The sequence below is a fragment of the Kockovaella imperatae genome (assembly GCF_002102565.1).
Source record: "Kockovaella imperatae strain NRRL Y-17943 chromosome Unknown BD324scaffold_5, whole genome shotgun sequence".
Lineage (NCBI taxonomy): Eukaryota > Fungi > Basidiomycota > Tremellomycetes > Tremellales > Cuniculitremaceae > Kockovaella > Kockovaella imperatae.
Window position 1 is genome coordinate 482284 of NW_019028945.1, and position 18246 is coordinate 500529.

At 52.4% G+C, this 18246-nt stretch overlaps 8 protein-coding genes across 8 annotated transcripts; 5 read left to right on the forward strand and 3 right to left on the reverse strand.

Annotated features, from left to right (window-relative positions):
- Position 1: 1 nt before the first annotated feature.
- BD324DRAFT_623031 (putative S-adenosylmethionine transporter) lies at positions 2-1421 on the forward strand. Its single transcript, XM_022015542.1, has 7 exons — positions 2-135; positions 177-333; positions 375-490; positions 526-687; positions 723-911; positions 952-1267; positions 1307-1421. The coding sequence occupies exons 1-6, from the start codon at positions 22-24 to the stop codon at positions 1165-1167; spliced, it is 954 nt and encodes a 317-aa protein (XP_021871715.1). The 5' UTR covers positions 2-21; the 3' UTR covers positions 1168-1267; positions 1307-1421.
- Positions 1114-2986, reverse strand: BD324DRAFT_623043 (acyl-CoA dehydrogenase/oxidase). Its single transcript, XM_022015543.1, has 13 exons — positions 2831-2986; positions 2679-2788; positions 2579-2642; positions 2414-2541; positions 2335-2378; positions 2276-2298; positions 2198-2240; positions 2136-2161; positions 1907-2101; positions 1401-1870; positions 1308-1368; positions 1259-1268; positions 1114-1220 (listed from the first exon to the last, which is right to left on the reverse strand). The coding sequence occupies exons 2-13, from the start codon at positions 2714-2716 to the stop codon at positions 1174-1176; spliced, it is 1149 nt and encodes a 382-aa protein (XP_021871716.1). The 5' UTR covers positions 2717-2788; positions 2831-2986; the 3' UTR covers positions 1114-1173.
- Positions 2987-3106: 120 nt separating this feature from the next.
- Positions 3107-4586, forward strand: BD324DRAFT_623055 (Smg-4/UPF3 family-domain-containing protein). The gene is made up of 4 exons (XM_022015544.1): positions 3107-3322; positions 3367-3476; positions 3517-3615; positions 3651-4586. The coding sequence occupies exons 1-4, from the start codon at positions 3153-3155 to the stop codon at positions 4412-4414; spliced, it is 1143 nt and encodes a 380-aa protein (XP_021871717.1). The 5' UTR covers positions 3107-3152; the 3' UTR covers positions 4415-4586.
- Positions 4587-4629: 43 nt separating this feature from the next.
- Positions 4630-10079, forward strand: BD324DRAFT_623057 (hypothetical protein). The gene is made up of 15 exons (XM_022015545.1): positions 4630-5155; positions 5194-5355; positions 5396-6781; positions 6817-6936; positions 6974-7102; positions 7138-7251; positions 7287-7469; positions 7505-7914; positions 7951-8150; positions 8187-8326; positions 8362-8426; positions 8465-9368; positions 9408-9750; positions 9788-9827; positions 9874-10079. Exons 1-15 carry the CDS (start codon positions 4697-4699, stop codon positions 10073-10075), a joined length of 4857 nt encoding a protein of 1618 aa, XP_021871718.1. The 5' UTR covers positions 4630-4696; the 3' UTR covers positions 10076-10079.
- On the reverse strand, positions 10080-11625 carry BD324DRAFT_623064 (hypothetical protein). Its single transcript, XM_022015546.1, has 11 exons — positions 11516-11625; positions 11418-11445; positions 11315-11361; positions 11092-11262; positions 10966-11025; positions 10855-10898; positions 10676-10813; positions 10518-10630; positions 10378-10468; positions 10232-10340; positions 10080-10192 (listed from the first exon to the last, which is right to left on the reverse strand). The coding sequence occupies exons 1-11, from the start codon at positions 11558-11560 to the stop codon at positions 10169-10171; spliced, it is 870 nt and encodes a 289-aa protein (XP_021871719.1). The 5' UTR covers positions 11561-11625; the 3' UTR covers positions 10080-10168.
- A 337-nt stretch (positions 11626-11962) lies between these two features.
- BD324DRAFT_589583 (WD40-repeat-containing domain protein) lies at positions 11963-14013 on the forward strand. The gene is made up of 13 exons (XM_022013781.1): positions 11963-12254; positions 12306-12488; positions 12529-12695; positions 12742-12848; positions 12889-13005; positions 13051-13130; positions 13170-13224; positions 13266-13390; positions 13426-13548; positions 13589-13698; positions 13737-13834; positions 13875-13946; positions 13985-14013. Exons 1-13 carry the CDS (start codon positions 12082-12084, stop codon positions 14003-14005), a joined length of 1431 nt encoding a protein of 476 aa, XP_021871720.1. The 5' UTR covers positions 11963-12081; the 3' UTR covers positions 14006-14013.
- An 8-nt stretch (positions 14014-14021) lies between these two features.
- On the reverse strand, positions 14022-16279 carry BD324DRAFT_672555 (adenylosuccinate lyase; the record flags this gene model as incomplete). Its single annotated transcript, XM_022018939.1, has 12 exons — positions 15975-16279; positions 15885-15927; positions 15771-15824; positions 15621-15729; positions 15507-15570; positions 15417-15446; positions 15064-15367; positions 14857-15007; positions 14757-14817; positions 14689-14707; positions 14520-14635; positions 14022-14481 (listed from the first exon to the last, which is right to left on the reverse strand). Exons 1-12 carry the CDS (start codon positions 16001-16003, stop codon positions 14022-14024), a joined length of 1440 nt encoding a protein of 479 aa, XP_021871721.1. The 5' UTR covers positions 16004-16279.
- Positions 16280-16461: 182 nt separating this feature from the next.
- On the forward strand, positions 16462-17963 carry BD324DRAFT_578520 (putative L-malate dehydrogenase; the record flags this gene model as incomplete). The annotated part of the gene is made up of 10 exons (XM_022013329.1): positions 16462-16492; positions 16550-16638; positions 16692-16847; positions 16959-17107; positions 17153-17312; positions 17354-17441; positions 17480-17515; positions 17565-17728; positions 17770-17871; positions 17928-17963. 10 exons carry the CDS (start codon positions 16462-16464, stop codon positions 17961-17963), a joined length of 1011 nt encoding a protein of 336 aa, XP_021871722.1.
- Between the last annotated feature and the right edge of the window lie 283 nt (positions 17964-18246).

The window sequence follows — 18246 nt, forward strand, 5'->3', positions numbered from 1 at the left end:
ACTCGAGACCTAACTCTCATCATGCACCCCCGTACGATCGAGCCCTGGTGTTGCTACATAACCGACATGTCAGGAGAGGATGGCGAGTCTTCTGAGCATCCAGAGAGACCGCCATCGTTTCAAAGAGCTCTCCTGGTAAGTCTATGGCTCTGTTGATCCCTTGCTGATCAGCGCAGGCCGGGGCCATCTCTGGTGTGGCGGTAGATTTCATCCTCTTTCCACTGGACACTGTCAAGACTCGGATACAATCGGCTCAAGGCTTTGTCAAGTCTGGAGGGTTCAAAGGCGTTTATAATGGCGTGGGAAGTGTTGGCATAGGGAGCGCTCCTGGAGGTGATTCCAATACTTTATGGATTCGAAGCTAAAGCTCTCAGCGGCCTCATTCTTCGTGACGTATGAAGCCTTGAAGAGCCGATTGCCAAAGACATTTGATACCCTGGCCACCTCCCCTGGGCTCAATCATTTAGTTTCAGCATCGGGTGCCGAGTTCGTGAGTTTCTGTCGCCTGACTTGGCTCATACTCAGATGTCATGTCTTATCCGAGTCCCTACCGAAGTCATCAAGTCCCGCACACAGGCTGGGACTTACGGCAAGGGCAAATCGTCATTACATTCTGCCATTATGACAGCTCGTAATGAAGGTATCAGAGGCTTTTATCGAGGATTCGGCATAACCATTGTCCGAGAGGTGAGTCATGACGATTCGGGATCCGCTGAGATCAGATTCCATTCACGTCAATCCAATTTCCCCTCTATGAAGGATTGAAGACTCAGCTCTCGGTCCAATACCTTGATGGCAAGCGTCCGACACCAGTGCAGGCCGCTCTGTGTGGAATGATAGCAGGAGGAACAGCTGCTGCTTTGACGACACCGCTGGATGTAGTCAAGACCAGAGTTATGCTGGAGGCGCAGGTGAGAGAACGAGCTTCAGACGACCGCTGACGATTCACAGGCGGCGAAAGGTTCCCATAGACCGTCACCCTCAGTGCTGTCTTTCCCGCCTCGACTCGTCGCCATCTTTCGTAATGAGGGGATCAAGGCACTATTTGGTGGTTGGCAACCACGGACATTGGCCATCTCATTTGGTGGAGCCGTCTTCCTTGGCATTTACGACTTTTTTGTGCACTGGGGTCTGCCTCGAGGCACGATCCAACTGCCAGATGCATAGGAAACACTATGAGAATGCCGCAATGCCCGTAATGGATTTGCCGAGAATAAGAGCTGAGCGTTAGTATGGATTTCAAGCACCTGAAGCCTACTGTGGATATCCTGCGAAACGTCAGCTTTTGATTCACTTCGATGGCTCACATGGGTGCCTTCGTAGGTAGCAGTGACTTGAAGATTGGCAACATGTCGACCCAAGTGGTACCTTTCGTTAATACTGCTCACAATGGCTCTCACTCATCGGCACAAGCGTTGCCTCCTAGGATGTCCAACAAGATTCGAGAGTGTTGCAAAGCCATGGACGTGTTGTTACGCTTCATCATACTGACCATATCCGGAGCCCATTTCCCCGAGTCTTTCAGCCGACCAAGCTGGAGAGATCCCAGAAGACCGACTGTCGTCGCTGTCAAAGCGTCTGCGAGCTTCTTCTGTACCAGCTGGAAAGATGCGATGGGTTTGCCGAATTGTTTTCGCTCCAAAGCGTAGTCACGCGACCTAGCTATGCAGTCTTCCAGAGCTCCCATAACTCCCCATGATATACCATAACGAGCATTGTTCAGACAGGAGAAGGGAGAGCCAAGCCCGCCGCTCTTCGGAAGAAGAGCATCTGCTGGTAGCTTGACATCTTCCATGAAGACAGAGCCGGTGATGGAAGCACGAAGGGCAAGCTTGTTCTTGATGGCTGGCGCTGAAAGACCAGGTGTGCCCTAGGAGTCAGCTCGAACCTGGATCGTGCCACCCACCTTCTCGGCCAAGAATCCTCGAACTTTGCCCTTTTGACCGTCGATGACTTCTCGAGCCCAGATGACGAAGAGATCCGCGACAGGCGCGTTAGATATCCAAGTCTTGCTACCGTTCAAAGTCCAGCCATCAGCTGTCTTGGTGGCAGTAGTTTCCATGGACGAGGGATCTGAGCCATGATTTGGCTCAGTCAAACCCTACGTGTGAGCAAAATTCACACCATGAACATACAAAGCAACCGATGAGCTGGCCGGTAGCTAAAGCGTCAGCTCCGTCATTAGAAGTGTGCTCACCCAGCTTTGGTAGATACTTCTCCTTCTGCTCCTCGCTGCCAAACTGGACATCAGTGCTGCCCCTTTATTTTGTCTCACAGCATTGATGGGGTGCATGACCACTGTCCATCAGCTCAACGGACCAACTAGCCACTCACAAGACGACTGCACACTCATGGCTGACCGATAACCAGAGTCGACCCTGTTATGAGTCCAACATTCGACGTTTCAACACACCTCTCTACTTCTCGCGCGATCAGACCGTAGGCAACACTGCTGACGCCTGCGCAGCCATAGCCTTGGATGGTGGCGCCTAAGAGACCCAGCTCTCCCATCTCACGCAAGATGTTGGGGTCAAAGTTTTCCTATGGATGAGCTAACAATGGTCAGGACAGGACTCACGGTTCTGTATGCCTCAATCACGCGAGGAAGCAGCTTTGACTGGCAATAATCTTTGGCTGTCTCACTGAAGCATGAGCCCAGCAGTCACCATCCGACTCACTGTATGGCCAACTCCTCCTCTGTCAGTAATGACTTCATATTCAGCGGATCCTGCAGATCAGCGCGTGCCGTGGAGGACCAGGCCTACCTCCCAATCGTACTCGGCGAAGTCTAGCAAAATAAGCGCAGGCGATGCGATACGATCGTACTCACTGGAAGCATGCCGTCGCTGAGCTATGGATGGGCGGGAAAGCACCCTCAGCGGAGCGATATTTCTCCCAAAAGTCACAAGTCTGGGCATGGTGTATCCGAGATGCTAGACCGATGTGGTGGGACGTTGGTCACAACGAGAGAGTATCAGATCGCGATTGATCGACAATGGAAGGTGGATTTGGATTTAGCCGCCGCGTAGCCCCGGACCTTGCCGCGGGTCATTTTCATTACGTAAGGAGTCTCCATGTGGTCATCGTTTTATCATTCGCTACTCAACACCTTCGACACTGGGACCATAGATAGCATTCCGGGAGCATCAGACATGTCCCCAGCTGGTCCATCCAAGACCGAGCCTGCGATCAGGAGCAAGCTTGTCATACGCAGGCTGCCTCCTAATTTGCCCGAAAACATTTTTTGGACATCCGTTGAGCCTTGGGTCCACGCGGAGACGTGTCTTTGGAAACGATTTGTCCCAGGCAAGGCTGGAGATGGGTGAGTGTCTGTCAAGAGAAGGAGCAGGAACTGACATCACCTAGACGTGATCAAAGGCCGGTCTTTTCACGAGCTTACGTCCTAATGGCTTCACCCGAAGCTCTAGTCAACTTTCATCGAGGATTTGACGGACACCTGTTCAGATCGAAAACTGGTAAGGAGTAGATTTCATCGAATCCTTGCTGATCGGTTAGGCGAGGAGTATCAAGCAGTTGTCGAATTCTCTCCGGTTCAGAAGACTCCATACAAGGCCAAGGTTAAGACGGATGCTAGACAGGGGACCATTGAGGAAGGTGAGCTGGTACGAGGGATCTTTGCTGATTCCAAGACCCCGATTACAAGTCCTATCTCGATAGCCTTTCTGCACCTCCAACCGCTCCGGCCGAGGAAGTCAGCAAGCCTTCAGGATCAGCACCCGTTCCAACTTCAACACCGTTACTGGATCATCTGCGAGCGCTCAAGAAGGCGAAGAAGAAGAAGGATCCGTCCGTCAAGGAAGCAGCACTGTCGGCCGTCACCAAGGCTGCTGCGAAGCGAGCACCACAACAGCCAAATGTAGTTATGGTTGCGGGACCAGGCCGAGATGTCAAAGTCGCACCGGCAGAAGAGGGCAAGAAGAAGAACAAGAAGAAAGCCAAGGGAGAGGCAGCGGGTTCTGGACCGAAAGACGCTGCGAAAGGTTCAAAGCAGCAGCAGGACGCCGCTGCACCTCCACCAAGTATATCAAGATCGACAGCGCCAGCCAAGGAGAAAGCACAGCAGGACCCGAGTGCTCAGCCGGCTCGTGGCCTTACAAAGGCGTCCAACGACGCCACCAACCCACCTCGCGAGGCTGGAGCTAGAGGCAGAGGCCGTGGACGAGGACAGGGGCAAGTCCACGAGGGTTCGGGAAGGTCGGCTCGAGGAGCTGTTATGGAGATACTGTCGAAAAACGCGGAAGGTGAGAAGGGAGGCGGGAGAGGCGGAAGATCAAGGGGTCGAGGCAGGGGTACCCCGTCCTCGACTGTAGCCGCACCGGGACCTGCAAGAGGAGAAGAAGCGTCGGCTTCTGAGACGTCGCTGGCGGCCCGCCAGGAGAGAATCGATGCCTGAGGTCGCGTACCGTATGTTGTAGCTCAAACGAGACTGGCACATGCATCCGAGATGCTGCGCAAGCAGCAGGTCGTCCAGGGACACTGCTTAACATTGTGACTCCTGGCATGTATTCACCAATCGCGGACGCTGCTCAACTAGTGTTTCGCCACAGCATCCAACCCGAAAACAAATCCATCGCGCGACCCGAACTCCCCCTTTACTTTATCTATACATTTCCACCTATATCCCCTTCCGGGACCTCTACGGATCCCTAACGGGTCCCTCCATCGTTCTTCCGCGATGGACTTGGGATACTCTCTGTCCCATCAGCGGGTAGTATTGGACATAGCCTTGGCGGGCATCCTCACAGGGACAGCGTATCTGACGATCAACCCGACCAGTCCATCGCTTCGAACCATTTACCTTCATGCGTCACCATTGTTACAAATACGATCCATCACGCTCTCTTCTCCACCTTCTCTCCTTCCCACTCCGGCATCTTATACCCTCTCTCAGCCCTTTCAGGCGTTGCGCGAGGGTTCAGTGAATGCCAAATCACATACAGAGATCAAGCGAAAGACATGGGCTGCTCAAGGCGAGAGGGACGAGGGAGAGCTGGCCATCTCTGTGTCTGGCGGATGGATACGATTGATTCAAGGACAAGGAGATACAATGACTCTAGCTCCGATAGAGATCCAGATTGATTATCGATTGAATCTTGGCGGCGATGTCGTGGAAGGGATCGTTTTTGAGCGGGATGTGAGGCACATTTGAACCAACGACCGCTGACATGCCAGCACATGTATCTCTCGCCAACAGCTTACAATGCCGCACGAATCTGGACTCCTTGTGTCGACAGTCTCTGGGAACGATGCACATGGGAACTCGAATTCATTGTCCCGGCAAGGGTGGATGATGCCGACTTCATAGTCGTCAGCAGCGGAGAACTCATAGAGCAGGTAACTGTGGCCATCACTGCCCTTTTGCTGACTCTGTCAGACCACTCACCCTCACTCACCGTCAAAGACCATCTTCTACTACCTCCAGTCGACCCCGACATCGGTCCAGCATATCGCCTTCGCAGCTGGACCATTCCAGACCCTCACCATTGCTGAGGCTCCCAAGCCCATTCTCGGATTTTGCCTACCAGGAGATCTCGACCAGCTGACTCACTCCACCGCTTTCCTTCCCCGCGCGATGACATTCTATTCGACAGAGTATGGTTCGTATCCTTTCACCGAATACAAGGTGGTTTTTGTCGGCTCTCCTCGCATCCCCTGCTTTACTAGCGCCACCCTTTCAATCCTGTCGTCTGATCTCTTGCATCCGCCATCTGTGATCGATCAAGCGATCGAAACCCGACAGATCTTGTCACTCGCACTGATACAGCAGTGGGTGGGAATCAACATCATCCAGCGGACTGTCTCTGATACTTGGGTCATTCACGGACTGGCCCTTTATCTTCAATCATTGTTTCTCAAACATCTCCTTGGCACAAACGAATATCGGTTCAGGCTGAAGCGGGACATCGACCGATGTGTCAGACTGGATCAAGGAGATCGTTGGCCAATATGCATGCCGGGTCAGCTAGATGCGCCAGACATTGGGTTTATCAACCTCAAAGCTCCGCTCGTCATGCACATCCTGGATCGTCATCTAGCGAAGGCGGGCACCTCACTGGGTCTGGCCAGAGTCATACCGCGAATCTTCCTAGCAGCCTTATCCGACGAATTGCCAGGTAACACCCTTTCTACCCAGTTCTTCTTCAGAACCTGCCGCAAAGTATCTGGCGTGGACCTCCAGGCCTTTCAGGACCAATGGGTCTTTGCAAGCGGATGCCCACGCTTCAAAGTCTCGACACATTTCATTCGCAAAAAGTTTCTCGTCGAATTTCATCTCACCCAATTGCCTCTTCCGACGTCAACTAAACGGCCCGCTCCTTTCTTTGAGGGCAGCTTGACAGTGCGAATACACGAAGCCGACGGTGCACCATTCGAGCATGTGGTTGATGTTAAAACGGCTTCAAAAACATCCAACCTGCCCTTTAATACCAAATACAAGCGCACACGGCGTTCTGGCAATATTGCCTCTCGATTCTCTCGCCTGCGTATGGCCGAAGCAGCTGAAGAAGAAGTCGAGGAGCTCAATGATAAGGGAGATGTCTTCGCTTACCAACCCTGGGACGATGAGGAGGAACGTGAACGCTGGCGAGTGGCCGAATGGACCGACGAGCAGGCTGAGCAAATGATGGGTGAGGGAGGCGGGTACGAGTGGATACGAATCGACCCAGATTTTGAATGGTTAGCAGCTTTTGAATTTGCCGAGAAGCCTTGGTACTGGATCAGTCAGCTTCAAGGCGATCGCGATGTGGCAGCTCAGCTCGAGGTGAGACCAATTTCGAATGCTTATCCTGATGATAGGCTATTCAAAACATGAGTGTTCAGCTTTTTCCCGTCATGGCTAGCGAACTTGCGAGGACGGTCCTGGTTCCAAATTACTTCTACCGCGTCCGTATGGAAGCTGCCAACGCGTTGATCAACGTAAGTGGAATCCGTTTGACAAAGTAGCTGATGACAGTTTTGCAACGCCGAGACCGACTACCTAGGCACATTCCTGCTGCCAATGATTTTTAAGCACTTCTTCTGCGAAGGAGATAAGGTCAGGCCAAACGACTTCAGCGATTTTGCAGAGTATTTTCTGAAAAAGGTGAATGATGAATCGCGCTCAATGTTGACATGCAGGCTATCATCGGCGCGCTCTCGGGTTTGCGTGAACCTGCGACCCGAACATCGCCCATTGAGGCACGTCAGCTTCTCCTCCACATTCTCGCTTCGAATGATAATACTGAGAACTCAGTGAGTGCCATCGCCCTTCTCAGCTGACCCTGCAGTACTCTGATGCGTATTACCTCGCAACATTGATCACTGCCATCGGCAATGCTTTCAGCGCCACGCGTGACAGTATCGAAAACCGTGACCTCCTCAAACAAGGAGTCGAGAGCATCGAACGAATCATGACACTTGACCGTCTGGTACCCAGCTTTCACAATGTCATTACAGAGGCGGGTCTCAAGGTAAGCATCCACTTTTGAGCCTAGCTCATGACCAGACGCGCGTCAAACTCGTTCTCTCTGGTCATCTCTTCAATGATTCTCGGCCTTTCTTGGGGTACACTCGCGAGGGAAACTTTGAAGAGCTTCGCCTGACTGCATTCGACTGTCTACTACTCTGTCGACCAGCAGGCAAGAGCACTACTCTCATCAACTACTTCTTCGATGTCATTATGAACGACCCCTCGCTCAACGTGCGACGGCATGTTGCCAGAGCAGTCTCCGAATCCATCTCCCTCTCATTGGCCTTAGGGGACGTCAAGGATCTGCCGACTTCTGGCCTCATCGAGACTAATGTAGCTTCGGCTCAGCGCGAAAACGAGGGACACAACGGTCAGCTTGTCAAACTGGTACGAAAGGATTTCGGCAAGATCCCCGCTCTGCATGAAGGTCTACAAGGAGCCTTACTGTAAGCAGTATCTCTGCTTCAAAAGTCTGACAACAGTGCCTATCTCGCATCGAACGATGATGACATTCGGCTAGCGCTGATCAAGACCGCTGAACTGACCCTCAAAGCCGACGAGGAGCCGGCGCCGGGAACGACGATCACGATCTCTACGCCAGTTGTTGAGACACCTGCCACGACACCTCGTATCCGACTGAGTCTCAGTGGCAGTCTCGGTGCTCCGATTGAGATCGATGATGGCAAGTTTGCATCCCAGTCATCCTGTTGACAATCAGGCTATCCCTTTCCCAGCGTGCCAGGTCCGATCAAGTTGGTCATCGGTGCTCCGAAGAAAGTCAAGGCAGTCCACAAGTCTCAAAAGAAGGGCCTTCCCGACGCGGACCGAGCTGCCATCGGTCTTGTCCTTCGGAAGCTGGTAAGTGACATTGTCAAAACCTAAGCTGACGGAAGCTTAAAAATGGATCGAGCTACATGTTCAGGCAGCCAGTAGATCCGGTCAGAGATAATGCTCCAGAGTAAGCCTCCAAAATAGTGGGTCATGCTCATTCTACAGCTATCTCACCATCATCAAGTCTCCCATGGATCTCTCTACCGCGAAAGCCAAGCTTGACAATGGCATGTATACTGGACGAACCGAATTTGCCGCGGACATGCGACAGATTGTTCAGAACTGCTTGACGTACAACAGTCCTGGGACCCAGGTGTACAAGATGGGTCAGCAGTTTGAGAGCTATTTCAACAGCTGTAAGCGGGGTCGATTCATTTGTCTTGCTGATGTCCAAGTGTGGAGCAAAACTGAAGCAGCGCTAAACAATCCCAAAGCCGCCGAGAGGGCAAAGCCAGAGCCACCAGTCGGTGCGACTATACCTACACCGTCACCGGTTGCTTCAGTTCCTCCCTCATCTGCGCCGGTCAAGCTCAAGCTCAAGCCTCCAAAGACAGTCTCAATTGACACCACACCAAGAGTTCCGCCTATGGCACCTCCGCCTCTGCCGCCTTCTCGTAAACCCTCGGGATCGATCACTCCCTCTGCACCAGACATTACTCGCAAAAGAAAGGAGTCGGTCAAGGCCGCCAGTGATCTTGATGACTTGCTCGGAGCAGAAATTGATGCGATTGAGCGTGTTCCGCAACGAGATCTCGTGGAGGAGCTCTTGGAGCCAGCGCCGAAAAAGATCAAGATAAAGCAGAGAGCCTTCTCGCCCGAAAAGCAGAGTCAGACGATCAAAATTAAGCAAGCTCCGGTTCCGGCATCTGCACCTGCACCTGCACCTGCACCACCACCCCCTCCTCCAGTCGTTCAGCCTGCACTCGCACCTACACTGCCAGCCGCCAAATATACGCTTCCCAAACCACCGCCAGATCTGCCACCAACCAAGGACAACCCTATGGCGTTCAAGTCGAGACGGGCAAAGGTACTGGTTGGTCTCCTGCAAAAGTCTCCTCAAGCGGCTATCGTGAGTCCTGAAAGCTGAAATTACCTCCTGACAGCACAGTTCCTTCGTCCCGTCGATCCCATTGCCGATGGCTGTCCAACGTATCTGCAGGAGATCAAGGAACCCATGGACTTTGGTACCATATCGAAGAAGATTGATCAGAAAAAGTACCATACGATGGGCGAGCTCGCCTATGATATTGAACTTGTGTTCAAGAATTGTCGTACATTCAATGTTCCTGGTGACCCTATCACTCTGCTGGCAGACGCTGTCGAAGCCATCTACTGGCGAGAGTGGCCCAAAGCTGTCTCGCTCAAAATGTCGTTTGCTGAGAAGCAAACCTTGTCCTCGACACTCGCCAAGGCACTCAAAGAGCCGATCAGTCTGTATTTTAGAGAAGCAGGTGAGTAGATTCGGACACAGGTGACGCTGATGAGCAGTCGATCCTATCGCACTTGGGATTCCCCATTACTTCACTGTGTAGGTCGTTGTCTGCTGATATTGATTCTTTGCTGACGCTCCATAGCATTCCGCCAGAGGATGCCCGAGATCTCGGGTTGATCAAACGTCAGCTGGACAAAGGTCAATATGCTACCGTTCAGAAGGTAGATGAAGAGATCGATCTCATGTTGGAGAATGCCTACTCGTTCAATGGCGAGGGACCGGTGGTAGATGCTGGCAGGGCATTTAAAAAATGGTGGGAACAGCAACGCCAAAAGATTGAATAAACGATGCATGACATAGTATCTTGAGTACGCGCGAAGAAAGACAGTCTGGTGGCTGAGTAGCTGAAAGCGGACAATATCTTCATGACAAGTGAATCAGACATCTCGAGCACAGGTGAACTGTGACCATGAGCCGTGTGCAGTGTTGATGCGACTCACAAGTTCCCAGCCACCGTCTACCTTGAGTTCAGCGCCGTTGAGATATGCACCAGCGGGCGAAGCCATCATCAGGACGGTTCCGGCGATCTGTTCCCACGTTCCCGGAGCGCTTGACGTTAGCGTGGTCTCAAGAGGTGAGGACCCACCCTCGAGGAATCTGCTTCTCTGCGGCTTGCTGCATGGGAGGGTACAGCTGCTCGGTACCAGGGAAAGTGGTGAGCCCAGAGGGGAAGAGGCCTGGTGAAGCGTGAGCTGAATATGGAGCATAGGCTTTTATGAAACTCACCTGGCTTGACACAGTTGACTCGGATGTTGAAGGGCTTCAATACACCCGCCATCAGTCTCGAGAGCTGAGTTTCGGCAGCCTTGGATTGGGCATAGGAGAACTCGCAGCAGCCCCTGTATTACGATGATGAGCTGGAGCAAACGACAGTAATAGCTCACATGTTGAGGAAACTCGCAGCGAGTGAGGTGATGTTGCAGACGCTGGGATCTTCAGACTTCTGGAAATAGGGGATAAACTGGACCGTGAGGTAGTAAGGTCCCGCGCAGTGAACGAGGGACATGTTGGCCCAGTCGACACTGATGAGTGAGCCACGGGGTAAAACAAATGGTCCCCTCACTCGTCGATGGTCATGAGCTTGGCTGGGAGTGTCGCCGCATCGCCCTGGAGACAAAAACCATAAGGACCAAGTCTTGACTCGCTCGACTCGACTCGACTCGACTCGACTCACCATCGGAGAGACATCTTTCCAATTGGCACTGAATCCAGCATTGTTGACCAAAAAGTCGAGCTGAAAGCAGAGTAAAGTGAGTGAGATACAAAGAAAGAGGCAGACGAAGGCTGCTGGTCTGCTCACTTTGTCGATAAGTTTTGAGGCCTGTTCGAAAAATTCGATACAGCCTTTCTTGTTCCCTACGTCGGCTCTGATTGCAATGACTTCACCGCCCATCCCAGATTCCTTGGCTGCTGTGTTCATCTCTTCTGCCGCAGCCTTGATCTGCTCTTCTCGTCGACCACAGACAATGACCTGGGCTAGATAAGTTTCCGAATAGCCTCGAGCACGGACCTAGACCACTTACCTTGGCTCCGTTGGTTGCGAGAGCCGTGGCCATACCTTTGCCGATACCTTGGAGAAGTAAGGTGAACTATCCCTCGAGCTGCCGCAACTGGTGTACCACTCACCACTTCCTGCGCCAGTCACGATACATGTCTTGGAGAGGTTGAGTTCGGGTCAAAGCGTTGAGAGAGAGAGAGAGAGAGAGAGAGAGATTCCGACTCACTTTTGCCTTGACAGAGAACATGTTCTCAATCTTGAAGGAAGACATGGCGATTGAATGTATATATGAAGTGTGAGTGAGCAGTTGTCAGTAATAGGATAAAGTCAAGAAGGGAGGAGGGGGAAGAAATGGGCTTGGTTCACATCCGTCTCTATATGTGACCTGGAGCCTAGGTGACACTTTAGTCTGGTTCTTGCATCCCCTGTGTGCCCCCCATTCCTTTCTTCCTTGCTTGATCACTCAGAGACATTCCCCCGCCCTAAGGTGACCCGAAAGGATAGCGCTTGGTAGCTTCTAAGCGAGTAGAAGACACTCCTAGTAGCATATGATCAGCAGCTGAAGTGTATCCATAGCCCATAGCCAAGAGGGTGAGAGATGTGCATGACAATAAGAGACAATAGAATGGTCAAGTGATACAAATCCTCCCCCAAGCCCCCGGTGATAAGGTGGCACAGACCTATTGCTGGGATAAAAGGCCATCGATAAATTACTAATGAGATAAATATTCACAATATTTCCAGCGTCCCACCCAGCATTCATAGACAGCGACTTCAAGTTCTGTATCCAACATGACCACCCTCGCACAACCATCTCCCATCGCCGTCATGGACGAGGCTGGACCATCCACCAGCTCCACCATTGGACTCACACCGCTGGCTGAACTTGTTCAACGCAGCGTCAAACGGAGTCGAGCGGTGTACTCGGCACAGGACAGCACAACAGATCACGGATTGGACGAGGCGTAGGTTTCCACCCATCAGTGGATCAAGATGTCTGATCTTCCGATTCGCAGGACACGGATAAAGCTCGCAACAAAGCTTGCAGCGGAATTCAAGGATGTCCAGACTTTACCTCCTGTTCTCGCAGCTCAGCAGGCGGGGCCTGCCGGTCCAAAACGTCCTGCTCAGCCTGCAGCGAATGGGGGAGGTGCAGGGCCAGGTGTCAAGCTGATAGGAGGGCCAGAAACAGCTTCGAGGTGAGTCGATGGCGCTGTGACCCCTGGCTGACCATATCAGCTCGACTTCCGGTTCTGCAGCTGCGGCCGCTGAACCACGGTTATTGGTCAAATTCAGGCATCAACAGGGTTTCGCCGCGGAAGGTGGACATTCGGGATCGAGATTATCCCAGGCGCTCATGAGGAAGAAGGAAGCGAGAGAAGTCAAACCAGTGTATCATCCACAATGTGAGTCCCCGCAGCTCTGGCATGGCAGTTGCTCATTGTGTTACAGGGAAACTCACTCGAGTCATTTCCGGTCATATGGGATGGGTCAGAGCCGTTACAGTGGACCCAGATAATCAATGGTTCGCGACGGGAGCAGGGGACCGTGTGGTGAAGGTGAGTGTTGGACCGATGAACGTTTGCTGACCTTTTGAAGATTTGGGATTTAGCATCAGGAGAGCTCAAGCTTTCTCTGACCGGTCACATCTCTACTATTCGAGGTCTAGGTGTATCTGACAGGCATCCGTACCTCTTTTCCTGCGCGGAGGACAAAGTGAGATCCGCAGTGTACTCGAGGATAACTTGCTGATATCTATAGATGGTCAAATGCTGGGATCTGGAAACCAACAAGGTCATCAGGCACTATCACGGCCATTTCTCCGGTGTCTATTCTTTAGCGTGAGTGCGAGCAATCGCACCGTGCCTGATATCTCGCAGCGTTCATCCCACTCTTGACGTTTTGTGTACAGCTGGTCGAGACGCCAGTGTCAGGGTAGGTCTTCCCACACCAGGAAAACTTGCTGACTGTGCCAGGTCTGGGATATGAGGACAAGAGCGAATATCTTTACTCTAACTGGACATCAGAGTACCGTCGCCGATGTAAAGACGCAAGATTCAGACCCTCAGATTATCTCTGGAAGTATGGACAGTACCGTCAGGTGAGGGATTTGCTGCTTTTTCACTAACGTGAAAGATTATGGGACCTCGCGGCCGGCAAGTGCATGACGACTTTGACGCACCATAAGAAATCCGTCCGGGCACTGGCAATCCATCCGACAGAATACAGCTTTGCCAGTGCGAGCTCTGGAGGTAACAAGTGAGTGATTGGAATTTCTGGTCCATGCTGACATGTACAGCATCAAAAAATGGAAATGTCCCGAGGGTATCTTTGTCAACAACTTTGTCGGTCACGAGGCGATCATTAACACGTTGAGCTTGAACACGGAGGGTGTCATGTTCTCTGGAGGTGAGGCATTCTTACGACGCTGAGCTGACCTTATTCAGCCGACAATGGCACCTTGACCATGTGGGATTATGCGACGGGTTTGCCCTTCCAGCACTTGAAGGACATCCCGCAACCTGGATCTCTGGATGCTGAAGCTGTGAGTTGATAGTATTCTTGCAAGGATCTGACCCCTTCAGGGTGTATTCTGCTCCACATTCGACAAAACTGGAACTCGACTCATCACGGGAGGGGCGGACAAGACGATCAAAGTAGGTCGTAGGGCCAAGGGTTCCGCTGATCCTCTCAGGTGTACTCTGAACAAGCTTGAAACAAGGTGTATGCATCTATACGGACAGCTCTGCGCTCTGAATGTGTTTTAAGTCCTCAGCGTATGGCTTGAGGGCAGGTTGAACCCAATCTCGCACGAATTTGTCTACTTGCTGTGGAGCTCGTCCGATGAACGTACTTGGGTCGAGGAGAGCCTCCAGTTGAGACCAAATGGGTTCAAAGTAGCTGTCGGCTTTGATCCGCTCGATCAAGTCATTCTCACCCCCTTGCTCCTTGACGACGGCTCCGGCTTGGTGAGATAAGACCCTAATTTTTTCGTGACAGACTTGTCGATCTCCACCAGCTTTGACCATAGCCATGATGACGTTTTCAGTGGCCATGAATGGTAGCTCTTGGCTGATTCGTCGGCCAATGACTTTAGGGTAGACGACCATGCCCTCGGAGATATTCTGAAGGGTCGACAAGAGGATATCAGCAGTGAGGAATGCTTCGGGGATTGTGACTCGACGGTTGGCACTGCCTATCAGCGCCGAGATACAAGCCGGTGAACCAACCTGTCATCGAGGGTCCGCTCGAGCCATTGGACAGAAGATGTCATGACAGTGTTTTGGTAGATGGACATGAGGTGTCGAGCTAGCGAGCAAGCGCGCTCGCATCGCATAGGGTTGCGCTGGGAGCGATCTTTGATTCTGATGCACCTCTGAGCGTGATTCATAGGCTCACCTTGTAAGCCATCGCAGAGCTAAGGAGATGTCAACGGGGATCGATCATTCGGAGGATCGAAAACCCACCTTCCAATCTGATCCTTCTCAAACGGTTCCTCGATCTCTTTTAGGTTGGCGAGCAGACGAACTAAATGTCAATGACGAGCTCACAAAGGTCTAGCCTCACTATCTGTGCAGATTTTGTGGACTGTGGCTCCGAAACTGGACAGTGGTCCAAGGACATCTGCATCAATCTTTCGCGAATAGGTTTGACCAGTGACGGGATAGGCATAAGGGAATCCCGAGAGCTCCGTGACTCGTTCGTCGAGCTGCTCGACCTGTAACAAATGGTGAGACGAGGGGGAAGAAATGTGGTCCCTCGTGTCTGGCTCACTTTGTCGTGGTCGCCTTCGAACAAGGCGAGGAAACTGGCTTGGGTCCCCGTTGTTCCCTTGACTCCTCTGAATCCGAGATCGTTCTTTGCCCTCTCCAGATTCCTCAAATCCCAGAGCAGTTCCTGGATCCACAACGTCGCTCGTTTGCCCACTGTCGTCAATTGAGCAGGCTGGAAATGAGTGAATCCCAACGTCGGTAAATCTCGATACCTCTCGGCGAAAGTCGTCAGACGAGAAATGACAATGGCCAATTTTGGGAGCAGGAGGGAAAGGCCTTGACGCAGGAAGATGAGGTCGGCATTACTGCCGGACAGGTCAGCCTGATCAGATACGGTCCCTCCGAATCACTCACTCCGTCACGTAGCACGAAGTCGCTCCGAGGCTACACATACACGTCGTCAGACCAGATTCTCAACCGTCTCAGAGGAGAGAGGACCCTTACTGAATGATTCCAGCTGCCTCTGGCGCAACGGTTCCGAATGTGTGGACATGCGCCATGACGTCGTCTATGAACAAGATGAGCACCGCACCGCACCTAGCCAGCCTTCACACGCACGCCTTCGCTTCTTCTCTTCCTCCGCTGCGACCTTCATCTGAGCTTCATCCAGCTCGAGATTCGCTCGCATCTGCTCGATGGCTTTATCCGAAATGGCCAGACCGAGCTCCTGTGATCGATCAGATGGATGAGACACGGGCAAAATCTCACCTTTTCAGCAATCGCCAAGCTCAGCCATAACTGTCTCCAAGTCCCGAATCGGGTCTAACAGCAACGTCTAAGCGAGAATTCGACAAATATACCGGTCCAACCAAGACGACCTACAGCGTTGGAGAACAACTTGGACATCTCCTTGGACGCATATCGGCTGAGTCACCGTCAGATCGGAATGACGGATCCCAGGATACGACGTACGAGGACAGAGGGGTCTGATAAGAATCCATCTTGCACAGATCTTGCCAGAGGACTGTAGGGTGTTATCACAGGTTCGTATGAACATTGAAGATTTCTGGATACAAGGTTTCAATTGAAATTTTGCTTCCGCCTCAGCATTCTTGCCGACCGCCATGTAGTCTACTTTTCAAGGATATGGTTGCAACACCGTCAGCCACAGTACAGCAGCAGAGTCCTGGGCTGAGCTCCCAACTTATACTATGGGGCACGATATCCTCCTGGGACTCGCTCGACCTGGGAACCTACACAGACCACCATTGGCACCCACCTCCCGCCCTTCCCCCCTTCCTCCACTGCCACACTCAAGTGCCACGTAAAGCCGATCCCCGGACACTCGAAGGTTCCCGCGCGATTCAAGCTGCCCCACAGTCTCTGTTGGCTGGTTTCTGAGACTCAAGACCTACAACACACTTTCTATCATCACCAATCTCATTCCTTTCCCATCAAAATGGTCAAAGCCTGTGTCTGTGGAGCTGCCGGTAAGTCGTATTCTACTATCGCCATGTAGAGTGTCATCGTTGACGTCGCGACGCCAGGGGGAATCGGTCAACCCCTCTCCCTTCTTCTAAAGCTCAACCCCCTCGTCACTGAGCTCAGCCTCTACGATGTGGTCAATGCGCTCGGAGTGAGTGGCTGTGTAGTTCATCAGTTGCTCTTGCTAAATTCCCCATCCGCTAGGTTGCTGCAGACCTTTCTCACATCGCCTCCCCCGCTCAAGTCACTGGATACCTTCCCCCTGACAATGGAGCTGAAAAGGCACTCAAGGACAGTGACATTGTCATCATCCCCGCTGGTGTCCCCAGAAAGCCAGGTATGACCCGAGACGATCTCTTTGTACGTAGCAGCGTTGCTTCGCTCCGTACTTTCTGCTGATTGACACTACGTTTTGCCTTGGATTAGAAAGTGAGCCTCACTCATCTTTTCACCTATATTGACTTATTTCAGATCAACGCCGGTATTTGCGCTACTCTCGCTCAATCTATCGCCAAGGCTTGCCCCAAGGCATTCATCTTGGTCATCTCCAACCCTGTCAACTCGACTGTCCCCATCTTTGCCGAGGTCCTGAAGAAGGCCGGTGTCTATGACCCCAAGCGGTAAGCCAAGACATCCGGGAAAATGTCATGTTGACGCCTGGTCAGATTGCTCGGAGTCTCCCACCTCGACATCGTTCGTGCATCCACCTTCGTGGCCAGCGTCGTGGGCAAGCCAGCCGATGCTGCCAAATATGTTGTTCCCGTTCTTGGTGGACACTCCGGCGCTACCATCCTCCCCTTGCTCAGCCAGAGTCAGCCTTCCATTGTGGGTCTGCTCCCGAAGTGCGAAACCTGACTTTTTTTCAGCCCTCTGAGATCCTGAACGACAAGGAGAAGCGTGACGCTTTGGTGAATCGAATTCAATTCGGTGGAGATGAGGTCGTCAAGGCCAAGGGTGGGTGTCTGTAATGCCGTTCGACTGAATATTCGCAGACGGTGCTGGATCCGCCACTCTCTCCATGGCTCAAGGTGTGTAGCCAAGAGCAATGTCAACGGGAATTGACTGACACGGCGCTAGCTGGAGCTGAGTTTGCCGAGTACGTGCTCAAGGCTGCGTTTGGTGGAGAAAAGGTCCGCACTGTCCAGGCATACATCGACCTCGGCGCGGACGCTGGAGGTGCTGCCGTTCAAAAAGAGATTGGTGCCGACCTCTCCTTCTTCTCAGTCAACATCCAGCTCGGAGTGGGTCCCATGACAAAAGCGCTGTGCTGACCATCGTGCAGCCCGGTGGCGTGGAGAAGATCTTGCCTGTTGGCGACCTCGACGACTCTGAAAAGACCTTGCTCGAAGCTGCTGTCAAGGAGCTCGGTCCCAGCATTGAAAAGGTGAGTCCGGGGGGGGGGGGGAAAGCATCAATGCATCCGCTCATATCATTTCTCAGGGTGTCTCGTTCCAGCCCGCTCCTCCCAAGCTCTGAGCGTGGCATGAGGCTCCCATTAGAGGTTGATTCATGGTTTTTGAAGAAAGCAGCAGTTAGTAGACTGGAATCAGGAAATGCATCATGGTTCAACAGACGCGCACCACGTCTTCATTCCTTGACACGTGACTTTCATGGCTCCACCTTTTGCAATGGCGTGCTAGAGATTTGTAAGCCAAAAAAATAATGAAACGCCGCGCGATCCAGTCAGCTCGGGCCGGGATATGAAGCAGCAGCATCTCTCATATTGACTAACTGGCTGACTGACCATTGTGTCTTCTGG

Bases quoted from the DNA above. Each gene is read 5' to 3' on its own strand.
- BD324DRAFT_623057 (XM_022015545.1), top strand. From the start codon at position 4,697: ATGGACTTGGGATACTCTCTGTCCCATCAGCGGGTAGTATTGGACATA. The intron at 7,103-7,137 runs GTGAATGATGAA...GTTGACATGCAG, and splicing joins CAGAGTATTTTCTGAAAAAG to GCTATCATCGGCGCGCTCTC. The intron at 7,915-7,950 runs GTAAGCAGTATC...GTCTGACAACAG, and splicing joins GGTCTACAAGGAGCCTTACT to TGCCTATCTCGCATCGAACG.
- BD324DRAFT_589583 (XM_022013781.1), top strand. From the start codon at position 12,082: ATGACCACCCTCGCACAACCATCTCCCATCGCCGTCATGGACGAGGCT. The intron at 13,006-13,050 runs GTGAGATCCGCA...TGATATCTATAG, and splicing joins TTTCCTGCGCGGAGGACAAA to ATGGTCAAATGCTGGGATCT. The intron at 13,835-13,874 runs GTGAGTTGATAG...TGACCCCTTCAG, and splicing joins GATCTCTGGATGCTGAAGCT to GGTGTATTCTGCTCCACATT.
- BD324DRAFT_623031 (XM_022015542.1), top strand. From the start codon at position 22: ATGCACCCCCGTACGATCGAGCCCTGGTGTTGCTACATAACCGACATG. The intron at 136-176 runs GTAAGTCTATGG...TGATCAGCGCAG, and splicing joins CGTTTCAAAGAGCTCTCCTG to GCCGGGGCCATCTCTGGTGT. The intron at 491-525 runs GTGAGTTTCTGT...GCTCATACTCAG, and splicing joins CAGCATCGGGTGCCGAGTTC to ATGTCATGTCTTATCCGAGT.
- BD324DRAFT_623055 (XM_022015544.1), top strand. From the start codon at position 3,153: ATGTCCCCAGCTGGTCCATCCAAGACCGAGCCTGCGATCAGGAGCAAG. The intron at 3,323-3,366 runs GTGAGTGTCTGT...GACATCACCTAG, and splicing joins CCAGGCAAGGCTGGAGATGG to ACGTGATCAAAGGCCGGTCT. The intron at 3,477-3,516 runs GTAAGGAGTAGA...CTGATCGGTTAG, and splicing joins CCTGTTCAGATCGAAAACTG to GCGAGGAGTATCAAGCAGTT.
- BD324DRAFT_623043 (XM_022015543.1), bottom strand. From the start codon at position 2,716: ATGAAGTCATTACTGACAGAGGAGGAGTTGGCCATACA. The intron at 2,241-2,275 runs GTGAGACAAAAT...ACTGATGTCCAG, and splicing joins TCATGCACCCCATCAATGCT to TTTGGCAGCGAGGAGCAGAA. The intron at 2,162-2,197 runs GTGAGCACACTT...CTGACGCTTTAG, and splicing joins GAAGTATCTACCAAAGCTGG to CTACCGGCCAGCTCATCGGT.
- BD324DRAFT_623064 (XM_022015546.1), bottom strand. From the start codon at position 11,560: ATGTCTTCCTTCAAGATTGAGAACATGTTCTCTGTCAAGGCAAAA. The intron at 11,263-11,314 runs GTAAGTGGTCTA...TATCTAGCCCAG, and splicing joins TCGCAACCAACGGAGCCAAG to GTCATTGTCTGTGGTCGACG. The intron at 10,899-10,965 runs GTGAGTCGAGTC...TTTTGTCTCCAG, and splicing joins GGAAAGATGTCTCTCCGATG to GGCGATGCGGCGACACTCCC.